The 19,587-nt window shown below is 35.6% G+C and overlaps 1 protein-coding gene across 2 annotated transcripts; it reads right to left on the bottom strand.

Moving 5' to 3' along the window:
* Positions 1–853: 853 nt before the first annotated feature.
* On the bottom strand, positions 854–18,995 carry LOC110102766 (protein NPG1). 2 transcript variants are annotated; one of them, XM_028695109.1, is made up of 7 exons: positions 18,592–18,995; positions 14,330–14,582; positions 12,951–14,161; positions 8,730–8,871; positions 1,431–1,665; positions 1,121–1,181; positions 854–999 (listed from the first exon to the last, which is right to left on the bottom strand). In XM_028695109.1, exons 1-6 carry the CDS (start codon positions 18,715–18,717, stop codon positions 1,175–1,177), a joined length of 1,974 nt encoding a protein of 657 aa, XP_028550942.1. In that variant the 5' UTR covers positions 18,718–18,995; the 3' UTR covers positions 854–999; positions 1,121–1,174. The 2 variants fall into 2 exon arrangements, with proteins under 2 accessions (XP_028550942.1, XP_020686897.1); XM_020831238.2 differs by lacking the exons at positions 854–999; positions 1,121–1,181 and having other exon boundaries at positions 1,189–1,665.
* Positions 18,996–19,587: the final 592 nt, after the last annotated feature.

Raw genomic sequence — 19,587 nt, 5'->3', positions numbered from 1 at the left:
TTCTAATATTTTCTAGCTAAATCTTTTTAGGTCTACCTCTACCATTCTTAATATAAGTTAAATCTAATACATCTATTCTCCTAACATGGTCATCAGAAGGTCGACGTTTAATGTAACTAGCTCGTTTAAGACGACTCTCTCTAATCTTATCTACTAAATGGAGCTACTACAACCTTTGCATGTATATACTCGTTTCACATTTTGTCTATAAGAGTGAAGCCACTCCTCCACATTAGCATCCTCATCTCTACAACACTTATCTTAATTTTATGCTTCTCTTTTAATGGCCAACATTCTGCACCATAAAACATTACAAGCCTCACTATCATCTTACAAAATTTTCCTTTAAATTTGAGGGATGATTTTCTATCACACAACAAGCCCAAGATATTCCTCCACTCCAGTCATCCAACTTAACTTCTACTAATAATATCCTCATCTATTTCACCGTCACTTCGAAGAATAGGCCCAAAATATTTAAAACTTATACACTTATTAATAAGTTTCTTGCTCTCTCGTTGTTATTAACAAACAGGAATACAAATCTTTCTCCTTCCTTGACTAGTAACCTTAATCAATGGTTTGCAGCAGTTAATTTTATTCATGTTAGTTCAAGATGTGCCTCAGTGTCATTTCTGTTGAAAAGGCTGGTGATGTTGAAGTCAACTTTCACACGATCCAAATGAGATAGGGATTATTACATGCGGAGTCCAAATATTCGGATTATGTGAGAATACACAGTAAATACACAACAAATATATAATTTTATTTTTTGCTGTGTATTTATTCCGTACTCTCACAGGATCAGAACGGTTCTGCTGCCCGGACTCTGCACATAATAATTTCTCCCAAATGAGAGATATTACCCATTTAGCAACTGCCACAAATAAAAGGTTCTTTCCTCAGCCTGGAAACAGCTGCAAGGGTTTTTACCACTGAGATAGAACTGCTGATTGCAAGAGACTGAATTCCTTGGCAAACTTGGCTTTGTTCACTGCCCTGCAGATTTGAAACTCTTCTATTGGTTATTTCACCCAGACAAAAGCCTGTCATTCATTTTGTTTAAAAAAGAGATTCTCTCATCACTATTACTTAAGACTCAGGTTTCGTTTAGTTTAACCTTTAAGTAAAAATCAGATCAACAAATGCAAGCATATTCTGCAGCAGGTCCAGATCATCTCCTGTAAATAAAAAAAATATAAAACTGTGTAGAAGAAGCAGCAAATAAATTACAAGGAGAAAGTGAATATCACACTAAAAAAAAGAAGAAAAAAAAAAGAAAAAAAGAAAAGCTCTCCACCTAAAATCTATACATCATTTGAAACTCAGAACAATCAAATCTTAAAATGAGATCAACTCATAAACACTCTACAGGTTCAGACTCCTCAAGCATGGAAGCTGCCAAGAAGCAATCAGCAGCATCTGCGTACCTTCCATCTTCTTTGTGCACCATTCCCAAATAATACCAGGCTTGCCGATTTGCCGGTTCAAGCCGGAGAGCATCCGATAGAAAGCTTCTGGCTATGGCTAATGGCTTCGATCCGCTCCGCCATAGAAGAGCACCAAGAGACACCTTACTAGCCACATGATCAGGATCCAGAAAGAGAGCACTGCTGTAAGATGACAGTGCTGCTTGAGTCTCTGACCGAGCTTCTTGCATGGAACCTGCATATTTCAAATAAGAAGTTATAAGATGATTATCTTACTTATTCCTGAAGTTTCTAACGTTAATTACATTAGCTTTTCGTTTATGCAAAACAATTGGGATGGTGAGGGTTTTGCCAGGACAAGAAGAGTGTCATAGGTATAACCGAGGCTTCATTTAGGATGACTTTTTTGTTGCTTCTTAAAGCAGCTTTTTAGTAAAATTTTTTTAATTTTTTAACTAAAAAGCTGCTTTAAAAGCAACAAAAAAGCCGTCCCGTATGAAGCTTGAATTTATTTCAATTGCTAGGAATGCTAATGAGCCTCCTTTTCTAGGCTCTCCTCAACCAAAAGGAGATGGCAAAACCTGGGTTGATCTAACTTGATCTTTAAGCTGATGAAACATCAACCTTTCCACGAAGTTGAGACAGTTCAGTGAAGAGTTTATATAAAGAATGATTTGCAACTTGTTCAAAGCTTCTTTGGTAGTCTAAAATGATAGAGGCCACAGTAGACTTCGGCAAGCTCTTGAAAAATATTCTAAGATTTCAAAGATTTAGATCATACTCTTAAGGTTACTGAGTGAGACGCAAGACATTTTTTGTTTCCTCTCTTGCTAGCTAAAATGCTAAAGTGCTTAGCAAGCTCGAAACGCCTCGACATTATGTGACCTTGCCCGAATGTTTCCTCTTAATAAAACCTGCTCTGATACAATTAGGACGTCAAATTTATCAAAGAAGCACCTTTTGTGTGTGCACTTGAAATCGAGCGCCCATTCCTACCTATTCTTTGTACCCCAAGCTGCAAGAATCCTTCTCCTTCATCGCATCCGAAACCTTCAACAAACCTTCTCCTCTTCTCATTGCTGCACAAAGGCCACCTCTTCACTATAGCTCCCACTTACCTAGCTGAATCTCATACCACCGATGAGACTTGCATGTCCGCCTCCCTTCAATTGCCTTAGCCAACATCAACAAGCCCCAATAGTCTTCTTTCTCTTGCGCAACCCCTTAGGCTCGCAACCCAGCCTCATCTCTAGCCACTGGCCTTCCACCCTAGCAACCATCCCTCACCTTAGTAATCGTCCCCTACTCGACCTCTAACCAACCCTTCTCCTCCTCTACCATTGACAACCTTAGCTACGCAAAAAACCACCAACCAGCCTCTCTCAAATCTCTCTTTCTCTTCTCTATAAATCTCTTTCTCCCCCTCTCTCTATCACTCCCTTTACGTCTCCTCCATCGCTCACTTTGTCTCCTATTTCTCTCTCTAAGTTTACTATCTCGTCACTTCTCTCTCTAAATAGAGAGAATTTCTCTCACTTTCTCTCTCTAACACTCTTCCTCTACATCTCTCATTTTTCTCTCTAAAAAGAAAAAGAAAAAGAAAAAAATCAGAAAAAAGAGAATAATAAAAAAAGATAGATTAAAAAAAAAAAAAGTTTTCAAATCACAATCTTGTTGTTGTCACTCGCTTTGTGCAAAGGTATAATTCCAAAATCTCAAAATTAAGTACCCTACGTGTTGTTACAATGCTTAGCGCAAAGTTATAACTCCAAAATCACAAAATTAAATATCTGTGCGCATTGTTCCAATGTAGCGGATAAATTTGTGAAACTAAACAATTGTGTGCATTTTTCTAATGCAAAGAGGAAATTTATTTTTTTGCTCATGCAAGTGAAGAAAACACCGGGTGCTTTTTTAAGTGCATTGGGAAGAAGATCCCGGCCACAGTGTCGTATGATATCGACCATCTCGCTTCTTATAAGTGTGGTGGGTAGATCTAGCACTCCCCCTACACAAGTGAGCCTCTAGAATGTTGTTGAAATCTTTTCTAAACATCATTTAATTCAATGAACTAAAATGACCTACTTAAGTAAAATGCAATAAAACAAAAATTTAAATGTATGCCGAAAAAGAAAAATGAAACACCCAAAAAAATATTGAACACATTCAGGGGAGTTCTCGCTTACGAGTGATAACTATATAAAATAGAAATTTTTACAAAGATGAAAAACATAAAAAGATTCCAATTCGCCTTTAATGCCACTAGATTTGAATACAGACACGTAAGCGATCATAAGGCGGAAGGTGACTACTTATAAAATTTTAAAAACAAAGCCTTGCTCGTATTTCGATGATAAATGTTGGTGAAATATAATCAAATTTAAATATTTTAGAAATTTGAACGCATCGAAATGCAACTTATAAATTCAAGTGTGGCGCCCTGAGAAGCATGTTGTTATGCCGGTCCAGCATGGACCGGCTCAACCTGGACCGGCCCAGCCGGTCCGGGTTTTCTCCAGGCGGAGACGGGGCAGGGATTAGGCGGAAGTTTCAAGGGGGGCTGGGGTGGGGTCCACTTGAAATTCAAACATGGTTTAAGTGTTTTTGGAGGGAGAAGGAAGGGTAGAGAAGTCCTTTTGCTTTTATTTTGTATTAGATTGTTTTAATAGGGAGTTATGAGGGGAATTAGGGTATCATCTTGTTTTTGAAAAGAGTTTGGTGTTCTAGGGTTTCTTGCTTGGGCTCTTGGCGTTGCCGGAGATTGTTGGAGAGTTGTTCTTCCTCTCGAATTGAAGAACATTGTATCTTGCTTTGGTTTTGTTTGTCTACTAGTGGAATACAATCGTTTCTATTGTTTTCCAAGAATTTCTCCCTATTTTTCTACTGTTTTTGGTTGTTTTACTGTTGTGGACAGCAGTTTTCATCTTGGATCTTTTTGTTTTTGGTGAGAGACACTTGGAAATCCAAGGGGTTCCTATCACATGCCACCATTTTAATAAGTGTACCACAATCTTGAGAAGCGTGCCACTGCTTCAAAAGCATCCTACCATCTCTAGAAGTTTGCAACAGCCTTGAGAAGCATTTAACAACACTAAAAAGTGCATGGTTGTTTCGAAAGCATGCAGCTGCATCAAAACTACATTGAAAGCATACAAATACACTATACAAATACACCAAAATATGTGTAAGTGCATTGCGTGAGTGCACTAAAAAGCACAAAAAAGTATGCCAATATATTGAAAGCAAGCAAACACATAGTGCAAGTGCTCTGAAAAGCGAATGTATACTGTACAAACACATCAAAAAGCGTTCACGTCTCCGAGAGATTCAAATTCTCGCATGTGCTTTGACAAATATGCTAATGTGCAAATACGAAGTATAAGAATATTGTACGGAGTTAAAGCGAGTTAAACTAAAATCATCTTTTCAAATAAAATACCCATATGTGCTCCAAATGTTGCATCAAAGTCCTAAATACAAGGTCCAAGAATATTGCGCCGGTCAAAATAAACAGGAAATCAAATTTCAAGTCCAATCCTTTGATGGATCGACCGATTTGATTAGGAGGGAATCATGAAGTTTTCTAATCAAGACAGAGCTGTTTAGAAAGTTATTAATCAAAGGGAAATTATTTAGGAATGTTTAAATTATAATTTGGAGGGAATTATTTAAGCAAGATATTTAATTTGAATTCAAAATCTAAGAGGGAATTATTTAGGAAAAAGGATGGGGAATTCAGGATGATTGTTTAGGAAATTTTAATTTCAATTGGGAGGGAATTAATTAGGGAAAGAAATCTAATTTGTATTCAAATCTGAGAGGGAATTATTTAGATAAAGGGGCAGATTTGGGAGGAAATTATGGGAGCCTATTTAAGGCTAACAATAGGGTGATTTCAGGAGGATATTTTGAGTTTGATGAAATTAGAATTTCTTAGGTTATGAGGGTTTTAGCTGCCGGCTAGAGATTTGGGAGTCGGATCCTCCTCTCCAATTGAAGATCCAACTGTACCATGTTGTTTTCTTTTATATATCTTGCAATAAAAAAAGGTTTTGATGTGCTCTTCTTAATTTCTTATATTCGTTCACTGATTTCGAGACAATTGTATCCATTTCTTATCAAATTGATATCATATCACTTTTTTGGGACCTATAGTGGCAAAAAAAAGTTGATGTCTTGGAAGAGCATCTTAATGGAAAAGTTGACCAACTCAAATTGACATTTGAGAATAGAATGACATCAATGGATGAAAAGTTTTACAACTTAGAAGAAATTATGAGGAAACTATTGGAGCTTCACACCCAACCGACAACATCGGAAGCGAGAGCACCGTTGATTGAACTAGAAAGTGGGGGAAACCCTAATATATGTACAATGAGGGAGGATCAGGAGGTAGAAGTTTTGGGGGAAGAAGGGGAGATGTCATCTTTGGAACCACTTCCAAGGAGGGGAAAGGGTGAAGGAGTAGGATTTTTGGTGGAGTTGAAAAGTTGGGAAGGAGAAGAAGATGAGGAGAAGATAAAAGCACCAAACATGGTTCAGCCACTTCTATAGCAATATCGAGAGGTGTTCCAACTAGTTCGGGGTTGCATCATCCGTAGGAATGCGAGCATGCGATCATCTTGAAGGAAGGAGTCTCGCCTATCAGTGTTCGTCTGTACCGTCATCCCAAAATCCAGAAGGATGAGATCGAGAGATTGATTAGAAAAATGCTGGAGGAAGGAATCATTCGACCCAGTTTCAGTCCAGTGCTATTAGTCAAGTGCTTCAGCATCAGTTTCCATCATTCCACCTATGATTCCACCTGGAGGATAAGGTGGCACTTTGGGAGGGGAATATTGATGGACCGGCCGATTTGATTGGGAGGGAATCATGAAGTTTCCTAATCAAGAGAAAGTTGTTTAAGAATGTTATTAATCAAAGGGGAATTATTTAGGAATGTTTAGGAAAACTTTAAGCAAGAGATTTAATTTAAATTCAAAATCTAAGATGAAATTATTTAGGGAAAATGATGAAGAATTAACGAGGGATTGCTTAGGAAAACTTTAATTTTAATTGGGGGGGGGAATTAATTAGAGAAATAAATCTAATTTGAATTCAAATCTGAGAGGGGATTTTTTAGGAAAAGAGGGCTGATTTGGGAGGGAATTATGGGAGCCTATTTAAGGCTAACAATAGGGTGATTTCAGGAGAATATTTTGACTTTGCTGAAATTAGAATTTCTTAGGTTGTGAGGGCTCTAGCCGCTGGCTAGGGATTTGGGAGAGCTGGATCATCCTCTCCAATTGAAGATCCAATTGTACATTGTTGTTTTCTTTTATATATCTTGCAATAAAAAAAGGTTTTAGTGTGCTCTTACTAATCTCTTATTGTTGTTCAATAATTTCGAGGAAGTTGTATCCACTTCCTATCATCCTCCTCTTTGAAATGACTATAATTGATTAGATTTGAATTAATAAATAATACACAACTATTAAATCCATGAAGACATTTTGTTTTACATTCACATTGGGCTTTTAATATTTTTTTTTAAGAAAATTCATTATAAAAATACAAACTCTTTAATTAACATTCATAAAACAATTTACAAAATAAACAATTAAACTCGATCCTTTGTTGGCAGGCAAGCATATTTGATTGCTCAAATTCAAAAAATAAAAGGGTCAAATCCTCCCAATAATAGCCGTATTGAAAGTGAATCTCAACTTAAGGGGATTCTCTTATAAAAAAGTTATATAAACTCAAATTGAACCTGATCATACGCCAATAAATGGGTGGAGTTGATAAGGTTCAAATATCAAAATAAAAAAATCTTAAAATTTTCAATTATAACCGTGTTGAAAATGAATCCCAACTTAAGGAGACTATTTTATCAAAATGCTTCATGAAATCAAATCTCTGCTATAAGCGGGAAGAGCTGACAAGATTCAAATATTTAAAAAAAAAAAAAACTTAAACTGTTTGATGATGACCATATTGAAAGTAAATCTCAATTGGAAAAGACTCTGCTATCAAAATGCCAAATAAACTCAAATTGAATATATCCCATAACAACAAATAGACAGAATTGACAAAATTCAAATAACAAAATGAAAAGGCACAAAATCCACAATGGTGGTCACTTTAAAAGTGAATATCAACCAGAGGAGATTATATGATTTTCAAAATACCCCAAATTTTAATGTTAATCACTCAGGGTGCAAATTCTAATAAAAATTCAAAATTTATTATCTATCAAAATGTAAAATGTTCAATTGAAATCTACTATAACTTAAAGCAAAATCCATCTACCATCTTCAACTATATGTTGAGGATAATAAATTTAAGAACAACTTTAGCTCATAAATAATCAATTTATTATAGAGAATACCACTAAGATTCATTCTCAAATAATCACCCGTCAATAACAACATAACATGTGTCATCTAACCGGTGATTTTGCTATAAAATGACACCACATGTAAACGGTTATTATCAGTATTCTTTGATCTAAAATTGATGCAATAAATTTCCTTTGCATATATATTATTGATTTAGTATATCTGAATTTAATATTTATTTTCATGAACCACAATAATAAGTGATTATATTCTTAGTTTGCTTTCAATATTTATATGTTTATTTTGCATTAATTTGATAACATAGTTTTAAGGTCCCCAGCTCAGATGGGCACCCTCTACGACTTTTTTGAGCGCATGGACCACGTATAAAGTAGCTTGTCCAACTAGGTAAGACTAAAGTAATTTTATTTCATACCGGATGAAAAAAGCATAGATACAGCATAGATGTACCAAATAAAGCCAGTAAATGAGAGGATGAGTTTTCTAACTTGACGGGCCATGTGGCACACGGCTGGTTTCCTTATCAATTGCACAAGGCAAGGGCACAAAGAATCTTTTTAAGCATAAAAGAAGCTGTAACTAATGAATAACACTTTCAACGGACATACCTAAATCTGAATAAATTAAATAATTCGAAGTGAATAACAACAGTCAAATGACAAAGCCGATTTCCACGACTAAACAGCAACAAAAAGCTAGAAGAAAGAAAGCAAATTCCAATGACTTATAGCCCATAAAAAGATAAATAAGTACCATCATATCAGCAAACAACCTAAACAACGCCAATGCATATCTTCATTTTCCTCGTAAACCAATGTTTTGAATCAAGTGCCACAAAACGGAAGATTTGAAGCCAAATGACAGAAACGTAATTATTAACAGAATGCTTCTTAAAAAATAGGAGGTTCGGAAAGAGCTACAGAAAATCGTATTGATGGACAAAGAACTTCACTGTTACCTTTTGAATGCAACGTAGAAGCTGAATAGGGTTTCAATGCCATAGCTTTCGCCAAGCAAGCCTCAACATCTTTCCATAGTGAAAGGCTTGAATAGAGACATGCAAGATCTTGCCAGACTTCAAATTCGTTGACATACTCAATCTGGATTTAAAAAAAAAAGAAGAAGATGAGCGATAACAACATTTTAGGATTCAATATAAGCAAGGCTTTCAAAACCAAAGTGTGGGTTAACGGGAGAATAATTGCTTTGTACTACAGAAATAACAAAGGCTACAAAAACTCCAATAGAGAAAAACAAGGATATGACTGGTAACTTTCACAACATTCTTTAGCGTAAATTGAAGATCACATCAAAAAATGGATTGAACATCACTTGAGTACAATATTAGGGAAATTTCAGTACACCGGCCACCATCAGCAAAGGAAAGTATAGATAGCAATCTTCATGCTGGTTATGATAACAAAGGCAAATGTTTAATATAAACATTTGAAGTGGATAAGAATTCCAGAAGAAAAGTGGAACAACAAAATTCTAACCCGCATCATTGTGGTCCCAATAATGTTCAAAATCCAGACGAAAATTACATAGAGGTTCTGAATTTGGGCAGAAAAAAAAGACATGCACAAATTCCGAACTTCAAGTTTCTCAAGACACGATGCATTTTTCATTGGTTAAGAAACTCCATTACTTGGTGATTGAGAGCTTTGAAAGAGCTACTCAACTCTAAAGCAGAAAGGCATACCTTCAGAGGTCAATTAATAAGTGAATGAGCACCACCCAAAGATTTTAACCTTAATGAGGACTTTATGTAGGCAAAACCTCCTATGACTAACTGTTCCTTCTAATTGTCAGAAAGAATTATTGAATAAGGATGTTTTGAAATACTTTTTTTGGATAATGGTTTCATATATTTTGATTTAAATTATTGCTCAAATGTTTATAGGAGATTTGGATTTGACGTAGTGGTAGTTAACCTTGTCAAGATTCATTCCATCATTTGAGATCTATTGTTGAACCTTGTTTGCAATAGTTGGAAGAAATGCATACTTTTTTTGGGTCTTCTACCTGCCTGAGTATTTTTAAAACCATGGTTCCCTCGTCTAATGGCTTACCATAGATTAAAGTTGAAAAAATAGAAAGGACAATTTTGTGGTGAACCTTGGCTAAAAGAGGGTGGTTTGTCTCCCCTATTGGATGTACATATAGCTAAGAGGCTTGGAGGCATAGATTATTAGGGACTTGTCCGTTCAAGTCAGGAGTAAATATTGGATTTAAAGAAAACTGACGATCTTTATTGGCTTGAAGGTTGCAAGCATGGCAGACTGAGTCATAATATTAAGGCATCAACAATTTTGCGAAGATTAGTCTTTTTTTATTTTAACGCACTTGGCAAGATTTGGCTCTGGGTAGAGGGGTGACTACTCAAAGCATAGAATAGTCATTTGTTTTTTTTTTTTTTTTTTTTTTTTTTTTTTTTTTTTTTTTTTTTTTTTTTTTTTTTGTATTTTCATTTGTTTTATATCCCTTAGGTGAAGATTCATCTTTTAAATCACTGACAAAGGGATTGAATTGTTTTCTTTAGGAACCAAGTGTGGATACCCGAATGACTTTCTTATGGCGTGTTAATGTCATTTTAATTGCAGATGAGGGCTTTAGAATCTCAGTGAATTATTGATGTAGCTATGAAACGGACTCTAACAATTGATAGTTTTTACTACGGCAGCTCAGATTGGGTTAGAATATCTTAGGATACCCTGTGTCTTCTTTGAGAGTGCAATCATTTGATAAGTGAGGGGTGAACTCCACCAAGAATGTCATGGCCAAGGGTCTACTTGTTAATTAGGAATGCTAATGTATCATGCTTACATAACACGGTGGATCACACATGAAGACATGACACAATTTGAGCTTGTCATGTGGGTGTAACAAGGACCAATGAGAAATCAACAAAATATTGGATTTGACAATTCATGTTATTTTAATGCCAAGTGTTGCTCCGTAATTGGTCCGCATTTTACTTGGAAAATTATATTAGACTTAGTGTTGATCAGGTCATTTTAACATTCAAGTGTATACATAATTATAAGTTGGGGTGCATAATTATACATAGAGAAAGCTTTCTATTTGGGAGCATACAATCATACAAGGAGAAAAAAAAAAAAAAAACTCTCTATATGCGGTCACATAATTATGTTGGGACCCACTTAATAATGTATGAATCAATTTGTTTATGACAAAATGAGGCCATGTAATTACACAATGAACCATGCAACTATGCCTGCATCTTTTGTTCACTATTTGAGACATAGATATTGGGCATAATTATGCATAGCTTAGTTGGGGAAGTTTTGCACTTTTTTGGGACTTTGATTTGTTGGCTCAAAAGGGCTCATAAGCTCTTACCTTAGGGTTTTTTTGTCTGCTCTCTTGGAGTTACAGGAGGAGCAGTGCAAGATTTCAAAGACAAATTGAGAGATGTCCCAAAGATTTCTTGATGTAGGATGGTTAAGAAGGTTTCCGAATATAACTTAAGATGAGATACACAAAAGACACACACAAAGAACCACAATCTGCAAACTAACAACTCTTATCCTCATAAAAAATAGTAACTTCTAATATAAAAACAACAAAAATACTTCATTACAAACAATAGTTTGATAGTCAACAAAAGCTGAAATTTCATAACAACAAAAATGAACAAATATAAAATATCAACAGCAATCAACATTCACAATATGAAAACAAAACCAACACAAATCACACCTGATTAAACTTCAATTAGGTACACAATAGCCACTAAATAAATTTATAGCAACAATATGAATAGAAATCACCCAAGAGAATATCTTGGCCTCACACCAATAAAAGGAGACTCACCCTCGTAATTAGTCATCAAGACCCACAAAGCATACATATCAAACCAAGGAGCACACAAGAATTGAGAAAAACTTTAATTTTATTTCAGTGCTCAATGTTCATTTACTTTTTCATACCCCGGGAGTCCTATTTATAGCCCAAGAAAAATCCAAAATAAACATTCCTCATAATCCTCTAAAATCCACCCGAATTTCACTAGTTCTGATTCTCCCAGCATTTAGATAGTAGGAATCAACTTTATGTTTCATGTTTTTCATATGTATGCATCTATATAAGGAAAAGCAAGAGGTAGTAATTGTTAGCGAATTCTCTCCGGCACAATAGTGATCAAAGATGATTTCAATACTTTCGGCAATCAGCATAATCAAGAAGATCTGAAGATAGAAAATCAACGTTTAAAAGGAATATGGCGACCATAGCAATCCTATAGGATTGTAGCAATTAGTGGAATGGAAGGATTCTGCATCATTTCCCTTGGCCTGACTTGGGGACGTTTCACACGTTAAGGCTTACATGCTCTTATTGTAGTTTTCTACGCTCTTATTGTAGCTTTTTTTTTGCTCTTATCATAGTTTTCTCCACTCTTCTAGAGTATTAGGAGGAGCAACATAGGATTTCAAAAGCAAATTGAGAGATGTCTAACAGAATTCCCTTCGCCAATCAACAAAACCAACCAAGGTTTATTTTGATTATAGGTATCATGATTCCCCATGATCGTAAGCCCCCTTAGTTAATTATATCCCAACTTATAAGTGGAGAGCACTCTCAATCAACGATGTCAACTATATTCTGAAAAAGTTGTCAGCATTCATATTGAATATGAGGAATGGTGATCAAATGGATCAAAATTCCATGTTTCCATCGCCCCAAATCGATATGGTAGACTTAATCTACCACTGAGAAGTCTTAAAGTTGTATCGTCCAGGGAGCTTGATTAGCATCTAAGAACTAACACTTCTTAAGTATCCTGATAAACAGAGATGGTGGCGGAAATTAGAATGCCTTCATGGAATCATACAAACAAAAAAAAAGGAGAATTGTGCCAAACAAGTTTGGTGGAAATTAAATAGTGTTTAGGTTAAGATATAGTTGGATTTGCCTTAAAGTTACTGATATAAGAGTATTGAGAAATTTGCACAAGCTCCAATCATAATTACTTAAAAACTCAACCCAATTGGACAAACCCAACAGAATCAGTATTATGGTTTATGTTTGGGTGAAGATTAAGTCCTGGCAAGGAGGTTTGTTGCCTGAGAAAATGATCGTCTGCTTATTGCTACAAAGTGACATGGAAAATACATAATTCATTTCAAAAACCTCATACAGAGAAAAGGAAGGAAACCTGTGTACTGCTCTTGAAAGAACTAAAAGACTTCCTTTGGGCCTGAACAAGAGCAAGCAGGAAACAGTATGTGTCAACTGCATCCATAGGTAAAGATTCAGCAACCTTTATTTTTGCTTTAATTCTAAGTAACGGCCCTTGTTCCCACTTCGATGTCTCATCCAAAGCAGCATCCGTAACAACTTCGGCCTCCAGGTATCTTTGCTGGGCAGAAAGGAGCAAAGAGAGTAACCTCCAACCCTTCAGCATTGCTCCACCAGTTGCATCAATAAAAGTTTTTGCACATCGAATTGCAGCATTTGTATTGCATTCTTCAGCATATTGAAGGCCCAAGTCAAATATCAACTCCGAATTATGCTGATCTAGAATCACCGCGGCCTCCAGAGAACTTATTGCTTCAGCTTGCAGGCGACACCTTTCTTGGGCAGACAGCGCAGACTTAGCTTTCATTCCCATGCAAATGCCCAAAAATTGAAGGCCCAAACTACTAAGATGCTTCTCTGCCCTTTGGCCATTGGCGATGACATTTTGGGAATAATAGATTCCTTCAGAAGCTAGGAGACAATCCTTGCTACAGATCTTAGCTGCTAATAGCAATGCCCTCAAATCACCCGGATTTTCATGCTTATGCAGAACTTTCCTTAGTAAATTTAAAGCCTCTTCATCATGTCCTGCTCCGCAGAGGCAAAGAGATAAGGTATACCACCTATCACGTCTGGGATACATTCCAGGTAAGACCTCTTCAATGTGTCTTGACAAAATATTAGTCTGACTGCATTGGGATAAGGCAAATGTAAAATGATCCATCAATGATGGATCCCACTGAATCTGACCAAGATACCATTTCTTCAACAAAATCATTAAGAGCAAGATGGCCTCCTCCAAGTTGTTTTTTGGAACAAATGAACCATCCGTTTGAGCAGCCAAACATGGGGGACCAGCCTCTACACCACCATATAGCAGGAGGACTGCAAATCTTTTCTGTATACCCACACGGCATTCATCTTCAAGATTCCAGTGACCAAGAAGAGCACGTCTATATGAAGCCAAAGCTTCCTGATACTGTCCAGCTTGCTTCCAGAGTTCTGGAAGTAACTCCACAGCCTTACGAACTGTTTCTTGTAATTTATTCTCAACCAACACATCCGGTATGCCATGACGGAACATCTTCTCTGCAGCATCAAGGACACTTTTGCATTCTATAGCAGCCTCTGCAATGGCACAAAATGAAGAAACGATGCTTTCCTTTCAATTAAAACAAAAGAAGGGAACCATGATTTGGCGAGAGTCATAATCAGCATTAATAAGTGCTCCAAATATCATGATATTAATAGGATGAACGCAACCTAAATCACACGAGGACAACAAGCAGTCCTTACCAGAAGCCCTGCCAAGCTTCTGAAGAGATCTTGCCTTCAAATATATGGCTTCAAGAACAAGCCTAGCGGCATGTTGTGATGCTGAATGCTGTAATTCACCACGATGACGGCTTTTCCTTGGAGAAAGTTTATCAGAAAGTGAAGATTGTAGGCGATGGATGGCAGCTTGGAGGTCAATACCATCAAAAACCCTCAAAGCAGCTTCAATATTGCCTCTGTGATATTCAAGCCTACCAAGGAGGGCTCTTGCTTCCTGCAGCATGTGAAGAACAAACATTGTGGATGAAGTAAAGAAAAAATGTCCAAAACAACTTTGGTTGAAGAAAAAAAGAGTATCATGGTGATTTATGAATACCATAGAATAAATTATTCAATACGCTAGAATCACACATTGTAATCAATACAGCAAAAAGCTTGAACGGCTAGGTGAGCTAAGCTACTCTCTTAAAGTCAAGTCAATCTTCAGAGGTTCCGTTTGAGCCTTGAAAAGCTACGCACACTTTTCTCACCCAACAAAGTCTACAACTTTATACTTCATGTTTACTTGGAAAATGAACATTACAAAATAAGCTAAATGGAACTGAAAAATTCAAGGAGCATAAATAGGACCAAGTTCTGCTCATGATGCAATTAAGTGGTGACTTGCAAATAAAGAATTAGTAATTAGAATATGCCTGGTTTCAAATATAGTGCATATATGATGCAATGCATGTTTCATAAGCATTGTTCATTGTTCATACTTAATAGACAAGTTCATAGGCCATTAACAGTTCAGAAATTCATATCGTACGTACATTATTCCAAATTAAAAAAAATCAATCACAAAGGACAAAGAAGAAAAATAAAGCTCAAAATAATTAATTTACTTGTCAATTGCTTTTAGTATAATTGCTCATAATAAATTATTTTCTTAACAACGATTTAAGTATGGTAATTATGCTATTGCCAACAAGTTACAAAAACTATCATGTTTTTACCATGTATATGGAATACCAATTAATTCTAACAATCTTAGTGCTGAGGAGAATTAAATAGATTTGAAACAGCTTCTGTTCTTGAGCAGATCTTAGTCATTCCACAATTTAAAAAGTTTATTTTAATTTTGATTTAGTTTATTTTTCCTAATAATCATGGTGCCTTGAAACCTAGAATCCCCTCTTTCATGGTTAAACATAGCTCAAAATAAAAAAAATTGAATTTCCTACTTCCTTCACTACAGCTCAAAATAATTGACTTATACGTTTATTCTTTTAATGAGATTGTGCATAATAAATCATTTTCTTACCACTGATGTAAGTTTCATGGTTCATTATACTATTGCCATCAAGTAATTTTTGGAGTATTCTTTAAAAGGTGGCAATGCTAGATTAGGTTCTATTCAATCACTTTTGATTTACAATCAGTCAAAAAAGAACCATATTCCAATAGAATATCCCCACCTCTGCTCTCGTAAAACCCTTGACATATAAACAAACCTAACATCAATTTCTCTCTCTACAAATTTTTTAATGATTTAGACAACCGATATAGATATAATCTCCTTAATATTCTTTACAACTCTTTCTATGACATATATTCCATAGCAAACAATGCTAAAGATGTAAAGATTTCCTAGGAAACAAAACATGGTTTAGATGTTTTGTGCTAGAAATATTTGATATCCTATAATTATATTTTAACACTCTTTGCAATTGACATGGTTATTGTTAAATGTATCGATAACCAGTTTCAACCGCAACAAGAGCTCCTATGGAAAGACCAACTTAAGGACATTATTTTTTCAAAAGTGTCTAAGATTTCATGTGCAGTGGCTAAGTTTCCTACTTCACGGTTAGTGCAAGGAGCTTGATTCATTAGCGGGAAATGACCTTTTACATGAGTTCTAAAAAGCTCATAACCAATTAGATTTATGACCAAAGAAAAAAACTTCACAGCTTTAGCAAGGGTAAAGATAATTTCCTATTGATTGTTAATCAACTTTTTTGCAAAATTTGTCCACGAGGGAGGGACTTATCCCCTAGATTTAAGACTTTGAACGCTTTTGAAAACTAAATATCAAATTGCTGAAGATCATCAATTGATTTATCATCATTTATACATAAGGAAAGCATAAAAATGAGTTTAACATAAGGAAAGCATTAAATCTATAAGGAAGGAAAATAGATAAAAACTCCCTTTTACATGGGTGTTAGTGCCATATGTTTTAAGTCACTTCGCCCATGGAAATCTTCAGGTGGTTCTTTTTTTTTTTATTTTTTTTTTTCTTTTTTGTTTGTTTGTTAAATCTTCAAGGAACAAGGAGCCAGCAATCAGAAGGTTAACAAATTTAACAGTTGACTTTCCGCCAACCTATATTTTTTTCAATTTTATTTATGATTGACCTTTTAAAACTAGGGTTGCAAATGAACAGAGTTGCGCTGAGCATATGTATGTTCATATTTAAGTTCATTTAATATCAGCTTGTTTAAGTTTGATTCAAGCTCAATTCGATCTTTTATGTTCTTGTTCAATCTTAGTTCTTTTAAATTAATGGATGCTCATATTTGGTTCATATTCAATTTGTTTGATGCATATCGAGCTTTAAATAAACAAATCTTATCAATCTATAAAAGATCTATACTTCTAGATGTTCATTAGCTTGAAATATGAGCCTTGCTAAGCCTACTAACAAATAATTACATCGAGTCTATTTGTAAACATATCTAGCGAGTATTTTCGAACCACCAAATGAGCTCCTTCATAAACATATCAAGCAAGTTTTTTCAAGCTACCAAACGAGCTTTTTTGCGAACATAACGAGCAAGGGTTTTCAAACTATCAAAATCAAACAAGCCTATTCATGAAAAAATCTAGCAAGTTATTTTGAGCTACCAACCGCGCTAGTTCACGAACAAACATATAAATAAAAATGGCAATGAAAAAAGAATTCAAAACTAGTAGAACGGATAACAACAATAACAACAACAACAATAAAACCAAGCTTTTATCCAACTACGTGGGGTCGGCTACATGATCATTTTTTTTGAATTTAGTAGAACGAAAAGAAAAAAACCTGTAATAACTTCTCCACCAAAACAAAAAAGAAAATAAACAACCTCCTAGCTTGTCTCCTAGCAAAAAACAAAATTCTCCACTTTCGTCATGCCTCTCTTTTATTTTATCACATATAACTAAATAATATGATAAAATAAAAATAATTGTAATTAAATTATACATAATATCAATTTAATAGATATTTATAACTTATTTTAATTAATTTATAGTATAATATTTAATTTTAAAATTTATTAATTAATAATTATTATATCATTAAATTATAATAAATATAAATATTTATATTAGGTACGTTCATCAATTTTATAATCAAACATTAATTGAGTTTTTAACCAGCTTATTCATGAACTCTGTATCGAACTGAAATCGAGCTTCTTCACAAGCTTTAAATGATGTAGTACATAAACATAAATGAGTCGAACACATAGTTGTTCAAGCTTTTTTTATTTAAGTATCGAGTATTAAAAAAATGTTCAGGCTTGGTTGCTTAATTAATTAAATGATTACGAACGAACTTTAATTGAGGCGAGCCAAGAGTAGCTTATTTAATGCTCGGTTCGTTTTCAGCCCTATTTAAAACCATCATTTTCACACCTAACCAATACAAACTTAAGACACACCTAACAGTAGAGGATGAAGTATCAAAGATAAACAAAGCCCTCAACATGTCCCTCAAGTCAAATACCACTCGAAATATGTTGTAGATATGGAGGAAAAATTGAGACCACATATTGCTCCGGACAATATATTTCGGCACTAAACCTGAAAAACTCGAGCTATGGACTTCCTAAGCAAACCTCCTGGAACAAAATCCCCACAATGCAGAGAAGGGTTGAGCAACCAAGCACTTACTTAGATTCTATTAAAACACTTTTTCATCCTAACTCAATCAATAGTAAAAGTACAATCGAAACCAATCACGTTTCTCATCAGCATCCTCAATTTAAACCTCCTTAAGAAATCACCAAGAAGGAAAATACATTCATTCATTCTTTCAATACCTAGAAACCAAATCAAAGGATAGAGAAACATCAAGCAGTCAGACGCCGTCACCTTACAACCAAAAGCAGCAAGCAATCTGAGAAAGAAACAATCTCCAACTCCACCACCATCTTCCAGCCCGAATTGAACACCAAATCACCCCAAAAACACAAAACCTAAACAGAATTCCGATAAACAGAAACAAAAAAAATAAAAAAGCAGAAAACCTCGTAGTTCAGCGAAAGCCCCTCTCGCAGCGACGACTCCGCCTCATGGATCTCTCCATCGTCCTGCTTAACCTCGCATTCCGACGCCTTCACCGACGCGCCGTTTACTGAAGTCTCCTCCCCCATCACTCTTTCCACCTCCGCCAGCCACCGCAACTCAGCGAGTAGCAGAAGCGAACAGAGCGGTGAGATCGGTGCCGAAGATTGTTCTCATAACCCGAAATCGTCAGACTGGGGACCGCAGCCGGGCTCAGAACATATCGGTGGCGGTGGTCGAGAGGGGACTCCGACGAGAAGCGCGAGATCCATGAATGCTCACTGAGCTTGAGTACAGGACGAAAATAGAAATGGTCAGAAAGGCCGAGAGGTACAGTATTCGGAAGAAGAATCGATGATGAACTGTGAACCGCGGTTCGAACTGGTTCGGTGGTTCGGCTTTTAATAGCATACGGTCAATGGGGCCCACCTCGGTTCAGGATAATGGCCATTTTTAATGCATCATCCGAATAGTACCTTTGTAGTGTACTACCTTTAATTTTTTTTTATTACCCAAAAAAAAAAATCTTACCCCCCGCTTCTTGTCTGGGTGGTGAAGAACTGGTTGAGCAAAGTCTAGGTCCTTGGTTCGAATTTCTTGGCAAGCAGTGAAAGCCTTAAGTGTTGGCCCGTGTAAATTTGTGTAGGTTGCATGCTAGGTCGACCGGGATTTTCACTGGCCTAAGGATAATGCTTCCTTGTCATAAAAAAAAAAATCCTTTAATTTTTTTAAAACGCGGCTCATTTTGATCCGCTAATACTTTTAAAATATAATATTCTGAATAAAAAATAATTTTTGAATTTAATTTTTTAAATTTAAAATTTAGACTATTAACTTTTTCTCTCTCTTGACAAACAAGACAAATGATTTGGCACTTTTACTTAATTAGGTTTTAAACATTATCCTTTTTAAAATTCGGCCCGTTTTTCCCAAAAAAAAAAAAAAATCTTACCCACCGC

The sequence above is a fragment of the Dendrobium catenatum genome, unplaced genomic scaffold (assembly GCF_001605985.2).
Source record: "Dendrobium catenatum unplaced genomic scaffold, ASM160598v2 fragScaff_scaffold_621, whole genome shotgun sequence".
Taxonomy (NCBI): Eukaryota; Viridiplantae; Streptophyta; class Magnoliopsida; order Asparagales; family Orchidaceae; genus Dendrobium; species Dendrobium catenatum.
Note: the sequence above shows the minus strand (reverse complement) of the source record. Positions and strands in the feature narration are given on the sequence as shown.